At 50.6% G+C, this 6,997-nt stretch overlaps 1 protein-coding gene across 9 annotated transcripts in view; it reads left to right on the top strand.

Annotated features, from left to right (window-relative positions):
- Positions 1-6,997, top strand: part of SEPTIN12 (septin 12) — a 19,868-nt gene that overhangs the window by 12,239 nt on the left and 632 nt on the right. For 8 of the 9 annotated variants that reach the window (XM_017506029.2, XM_017506027.2, XM_037730458.1 and 5 more), the window contains 3 exons: positions 2,191-2,287; positions 3,498-3,549; positions 3,644-4,070. In XM_017506029.2, coding sequence (XP_017361518.1) covers positions 2,191-2,287; positions 3,498-3,549; positions 3,644-3,845 — 351 coding nt within the window. In that variant the 3' untranslated portion in view covers positions 3,846-4,070. Of the gene's footprint in view, positions 1-2,190; positions 2,288-3,497; positions 3,550-3,643; positions 4,071-6,997 lie in introns of those variants that run through there. The other variant, XM_017506034.2, reaches the window with a different exon arrangement.

The following is a 6,997-nucleotide window of genomic DNA, read 5'->3' as shown; positions in this document are numbered from 1 at the left end:
AAAAAAAAAAAAAAAGGGAAAAAAAAATTTTATTAAAAAAAAAAATTCAGACACAAAAAGTCACATGTTATAGGATTCCACTTATATCATTTATATGAAACGTCCGAAATAGGCATAGGCAAATCTATAGAGATAGAAAGTAGATTAATGGTAGCCGGGGGTTGTGGGGAAGGGAGAAATGGGGAGGGATTGCTAAAAGGTATGGGTTTCTTGGGGGGATATGATGAAAAGTTTGTGAAATTAGATTGCGATGATGGTTGCGTAACCCTGGGCAAACACTAAAAACCACTGTACTGCACAATTTATTTTTTTAGACAGGGTCTTGTTGTATGGCCCAGGCTGGAGTGTAGTGGCACCATCTCTGTTCACAGCAACTTCCACCTCTTTGGTTCAAGTGATTCTCCCACCTCTGCCTCCTGAGTAGCTGAGACTACAGGCGCATGCCACCACACCCAGCTAATTTTGGTAATTTTAGTAGAGACAGGGTTTCACCATGTTGACCAGGCTGGTCTCGAATTCCTGACCTCAGGTGATCCGCCCACCTCGGCCTCCCATAGTGCTGGGATTACAGGTGTGAGCCACCGCGCCCAATGTTATTAACATCAACATTATTCCCCATCACAGATGAACTCAGAAATAACAAACCTTTATGTGTCACTTCGGAGTTTACAAGTTTGAATTTCTGCTTCTGGCCATGAGCAAGTATACAACTGAAGTTTACAATAGGGTTCAACAACCTTTTCTGCAAAGGGCCAGGTAGTAAATGTTTTGGACTTTGTGAATCATAGGCTTTCTGCTGCAATGACTCAACTCATGGTTCAAAAGCAGCCATAGACAAGAGTGACTCATGGGCCTGACTGTGTGCCCACAAAACTACATACAGGACCGGATGAGGTGGCTCACGCCTGTAATCCCAGCACTTTTGAAGTCCAAGGCTGGCAGACCACCTGAAGTCGAGTGTTCAAGACCAGCCTGACCAACATGGAGAAACCCCATCTCTACTAAAAATACAAAATTAGCCAGGTGTGGTGGCACACAACTGTAATCCCAGCTAGTGGGGAGGCTGAGGCAGGAGAATCACTTGAACCCAACAGGTGGAAGTTGCAGTTAATTGATATCACACCATTCTGCTCCAGCCTGAGCAACAAAAGCAAAACTCCTTCACACACACACACATACACACACACGAAGAAGAAGAAGGAGGAGGAGGAGGTGGAAGGAGGAGGAGGAGGAGGAAAGGGGGAGGAGGAGGGGGAGGAGGAGAGGGAGGCAGAGAAGATGATGATGATACAGGCTGTGCATAGTAGCTCACTCCTGTAATCCCAGCACTTTGGAAGGCAGAGGCAGGAAGATCACTTGAGCCGAGGAGTTAGACACCAGCCTGGGCAACACAGAGAGAACTCATCTCTATGAAAAATTAAAAAACAGTAGCCAGAAAAAAAAAACGCAAAACAGTAGCCAGGCTTGGTGGTGTACACCTGTGGTTTGCAGTCCTTGGGGGACTGAGGCAGGGGTTATCACCTGAGCCCAGGAACTCGAGGCTGCAGTCAGCTATGATTATGCCTGCCTAAATTTTTACTTTTTGCAGAGATGGGGTCTTACCATGTTCCACAGGCTGGTCTCACACTCCTGGGGCTCAAGTGATCCTCCCACCTCAGCCTCCTAAAGTGCTGGGATTACAGGCATGAGCTACCTCACCCAACCAGTGGCACCAATTAGACTTGATGTCTTTTTTTTTTTTTTTGAGATGGAGTTTCACTCTTCCTGCCTAGGCTGCAATGCAATGGCACGATCTCGGTTCACCGCAACCTCCGCCTCTCAGGTTAAAGCAATTCTCCTGCCTTAGCCTCCTGGCTAGCTGCGATTACAGGCGTGCGCCACCAGGCCCAGCTAATTTTGTATTTTTAGTAAAAACAAGATTTCTCCGTGTTGGTCAGGCAGGTCTCGAACTCCTGACATCAGGTGATCCGGCCACCTTGGCCTCCCAAAGTGCTGGGATTACAAGCGTGAACCACCGCGCCCCAGCCTCCGACTTTATGTTTTTGAACTTGGAAATTCTGTGCACGTTCTACCATGTTCCCTCCCTGAAAATGACAGGGCTCTTCTCTCCTGCCTGGGTGCCCTGATTTTTCTTCTCATCTCCCCAGCAAAGTCGATATCCTCCTATCTCCGTCTCCTCCCCTCTCCCAGGACCGAATCCCCTTTGCTGTGGTAGGAGCTGACCGAGAGCACCTGGTGAACGGGAGGTGTGTCCTGGGCCGGAAGACCAAGTGGGGCATCATCGAAGGTCAGTGCGGGGCCCCTGGGTAGGATTCAGGTGAGGACAAGTTGGACGCCAGAGCAGCCCTGTGCCTTTGGCATCCTTAGTCTCCATCACAGGCCCCTGAAAGGTTAAGCCCACGGAACAAACAGGCCTGGGAAACGGTCCTTCTCTCCAGCTGGGGGGACACGGGCAAGTTTCTGGACTCTCCAGGCCTCAGTTTCCTCCCAGTAGAGTGGGCATCACAGTGGCATCAACTTCCTAGGGTGCTAGAGTGGGAAGTGGCACCATTTGGCACAACGCCCAGTACCCAAGGGTGCCCTAGAGGTTGCCAGAACTTACAATGGGCCTACTGTGTATCGGGCACCGCTATGTGCAGTTCCTGCGGTCCATGGTAAAGGCAGGACTGATGAAGTCCCTGTCCCCATAGAGCTGACGAGACAAGGACAGGTGGGGGGAGGGAGAGGAGACCGCCTCAGGGAGCTGGAGAAAGTGAGACAGGAGGGCCAAGACATAGTCCCTGATGCATTATTATAATTATTAGAAGTATACTATGCTATTTTTTTTTTTTTTTTGAGACAGAGTCTTTCTCTGTCGTCCAGGCTGGAGTGCAGTGGAGTGATCTTGGCTCACTGCAACCTCTGTCTCTAGGTTTAAGCCATTCTCCTGCCTCAGCCTCCCAATTAGCTGGGACTACAGATGTGCACCTCCACACCCAGCTAATTTTTGTATTTTTAGTAGAGACGGGGTTTCATCATGTTGGCCAGGCTGGTCTCAAACGCCTGACCTCAGGTGATTCACCCACCTTGGCCTCCCAAAGTGCTGGAATTACAGGCATGAGCCACTGCACCTGGCCAGAAATATACTATACTATTATTTATGATATAGCACATAGTCATTCCACTCTATTTGCAGGGGGTGGTTCCAGGACCCCCAGAGATACCAAAATCTGTAGATGCTGAAGGCCCACAGTGGGCACCCATGGATACAGAGGCCAACTGTATATATAATACAGTAATGATTTGTGGATTCATTCATTCAACGACTACTTGCAGGAGCCCCCTGTACCAGGCTCTGGGACACAACAGTGAATGAATGAATGAACCAACAAAGAGAAGGCGGGATAGAAGAGAAATGTGGGGAAAGGGCTAAGGGAAATAGTGTCAGGTTGTGCGTACAGTTGGTGCTTACTCAGTGCACACTAAGCAGAGCCCATACTGAGTCCTGTGTCTTGCAGTGGAGAACATGGCGCACTGTGAGTTTCCTCTCCTGAGAGACCTGCTCATCCGGTGAGGGTGTGGGAGCCCGGGGCTGGGGGGCTGGGGGGCTGGCAAGGGGCCCTAGGGACACCACAGTTGGGGCTGACTGCCTCCGGTCTCCCAGCTCCCACCTCCAAGACCTGAAGGACATAACCCACAACGTGCACTACGAGAATTACCGCGTCATCAGACTCAATGAAAGCCACCTGCTGCCCCGAGGGCCAGGCTGGGTGAACCTGGCCCCAGCCTCCCCAGGACAGCTGACCTCCCCCCGGCCCTTCAAGGTCTGCAGGGGGGCCCACGACGATTCTGAGGATGAGTTCTGAGCACCGGCTAATCCTGGGCCCGCAGGGCTTCCTGAGTCCCCAGCGGCCCTCAACACACATCCGTGTATCCGAGCATTTATTAAAACGTGGACCTTGCTTTTTATGAAAAGCTGGGCTTTGAAAACAAAAGGCATTTTGTAAATGACTTCTTTGAGCTACCCACAAATAAAAGGCCGGGTCTCACTCTGTTACCCAGGCTGGAGCAGACTGCCGCGATCATAACTCGCTGCAGCCTCAAATTCCTGGACTCAAGCGATCCTCCTCCCTTAGCCTCTGGGGTAGCCAAGACTACAGGCATGACACCACCTTGATTGGCTGATTTTTAAAATTTTTTGTAGGGATAAGTCTTTGCTAGGTTGCCCAGGCTGATCTTTAACCAACCCCAAGCGACCCTTCCACCTCAGCCTCCCAAAAAACTAGGATTACCACTGCTCCCAACCGTGTATGTTTTTGCTGTTATTTTCGTTGTTGTTTCTGAGATGGAGTCCTTTTTTTTGAGATGCAGTCTCGCTATGTCACCAGGCTGGAGTGCAGTGGTGCGATCTCGGCTCACTGCAGCCTCCACTTTCCAGGTTCAAGCAATTCTCCTGCCTCAGCCCCCAGAGTAGCTGGGACTACAGGCATGGGCCACCATGCCCAGCTAATTTTTGTATTTTTAGTAGAGATGGGGTTTTACCATGTTGGCCAGCATGGGCTCTATCTCTTGACCTCATGATCTGTCCACCTCAGCCTCCAAAGTGCTGGGATTACAGACGTGAGCCACCACACCCAATCTCTGAGACAGATTTTCATTCTGTCACATCAGCTGAAGTGCAAGGATGCAATCTGGGCTCACTGCAACCTCTGTCTAGCAGGTTTAAGCAAATCTCCTGCCTCAGCCTCCCTAGTAGCTGGGATTACAGGTGCCTGCCACCACGCCCAGCTAATATGTGTTTTTAGTGAAGACAAGGTTTCACCATGTTGGCCAGGCTAGTCTTGAACTCCTGACCTCAAGTGATCTAGCTGCCCCAGCCTCCCAAAGTGCTGGGATTACAGGTGTGAGCCACAGCACCCAGCCTTCTTTTTGAAGTAATGTGAGACTCGCCGGGCACGGTGGCTCAGCCCTATGATCCCAGCACTTTGGGAGGCCAAGGTGAGGTCAGGAGTTCAAGACCAGCCTGACCAACATGGTGAAACCCTGTCTGTACTAAAAATACAAAAAAAAATTTAGAAGGGCATGGTGGTGTGCGCCTGTAATCCCCACTACTCAGGAGGCTGAGGCAGGAGAATCACTTGAACCTGGGAGGTGGAGGTTGCAGTGAGCTGAGATGGTGCCACTGCACTCCAGCCTGGGCAACAGAGCAAGACTCCGTCTCTAAATAAATAAATAAAATAATGATAATGTGAGACCCAAGGCCCTAGGAGTCTTGAAGGCCTGGGAAGGCACGCCTTGGACAACCAGCCTCCTGTGCCTGAGAGCCAGACCCAAGTTACAAATCCAGCTCTCTCGTCTGTCCCAGCCCATTACTCCTGGCCCAGGGCTAGGCCCACAGGCCACCAAGAACACTTTCAAAATCCCCAGCTTTGTGGCCTGATCGCTGGCTGTCTTACCTGATCTCCGTGTTCCACCGTCCCCCACCTTCCTCATTTCCCTGCCCCAGGGAAATTTATCTGCCCCAGGGACCAGCATGGCCAGATAACGGCTCCCATTGTGGAGCCTGGCAATGCCGATGTGAAAATCGTGGCAGGCAAGCCAGTTACTTATGCTTCCTGTGCTTCACTTTCCTCATCTATAAAATGGGGATCATGGTACCAAGCACATGGCACAGTTGTTCAGACAAAATGGAATACTCCCTAGGATGTGCCGACCTCAACCTGGAAAAATGGCATGAAGACAGAAGCGGCCTGAACAAGACGGAGCAGCAGTCCAGGGCAGAGGACCTGCTGCAGAATGGGTGAGCTCCATGGCCCAGGGACTCTCCAGAAGGCAGTGAGTAGGTTGCCTGAGGAAGTCAAGGAGGGCTTTCTCTGGGTGTCAGTTTCATCCCTGCATCAAGCCCATGGCAGGTGGACACAGCTGCCGACTGAATAGACCCTGCATTGCCTGCTCCATAGCAATCCGCTGGTTGAATTCACAAACCTACTTTTCCATCCACACCCCAGGCTGACTCCAGGACTGGGGAGGTTCCAGAGCCTGTGGGCATGCAAACCACCCGCGACCAACATCTGAGTTGGCTGAGATACTGGCCCATGTCACAGCACATTCCCAGGTTTAAGATTAGCCCTGGGCAATATGGCAACATCTACGCATTTCAAAAGCACACACCCAGACCCACACGGTGGCTCACGCCTGTAATCCCAGCACCTTGGGAAGCCAAGGTGGACGGATCGAAAGGTCAGGAGTTCAAGACCAGCCTGGCCAACATGGTGAAACCCTGTCCCTGCTAAAGAAATACAAAAATTAGGCCGGATGTGGTGGCTCAACGCCTGTAATCCCAGCACTTTAGGAGGCCAAGGTGGGTGGATCTCAAAGTCAGGAATTCGAGACCAGCCTGGCCAATATGGTGAAATCCGTCTCTATTAAAGATACAAAAATTAGCTGGGCATGGTGGTGCACACCTGCTAGTGGGGAGGCTGAGGCAGGAGAATCTCTTGAACTGGGGAAGCAGAGGTTGCAGTGAGCCGAGATCGTGCCATTGCACTCCAGCTTGGGCAACAGAGCCAGACTGCATCTCAAAAAAAAAAAAAAAAAAAAAACGAAAATTAGCCGGACATGATGTTGTGCACCTGTAATCCCAGCTACTCAGGAGGCTGAGGCAAGCGAATTGCTTGAACCCGGAAGGCGGAGGTTGCAGTGAGCCGAGATCCTGCCACTGCACTCCAACCTCTGAGACAGAGCAAGACTTTGTCTTGTCTAGAAAACAAAAACAAAACAAAACAAAACAAAAAATCACACACCTTTTGGGTCAGCTGCATTTCTAGGAATGCTTCTCACAGATAGACCCGGTTTCTCAACCTCTGCACCACCGCACTTGTGCTGGATCATTCTTTTTCTTCTTCAATTTTTTTTCTTTTAGACAGTTTTGCTTTACCCATAGGTTGGAATGCAGTGGCTCAATCATAGTTCAATGCAGCCTCAATTTCCCAGAGGCGGAGGTTCCGGTGAGCCAAGA

Source organism: Cebus imitator, unplaced genomic scaffold, assembly GCF_001604975.1.
Source record: "Cebus imitator isolate Cc_AM_T3 unplaced genomic scaffold, Cebus_imitator-1.0 Scaffold346, whole genome shotgun sequence".
NCBI classification, from domain to species: Eukaryota; Metazoa; Chordata; class Mammalia; order Primates; family Cebidae; genus Cebus; species Cebus imitator.
Note: the sequence above shows the minus strand (reverse complement) of the source record. Positions and strands in the feature narration are given on the sequence as shown.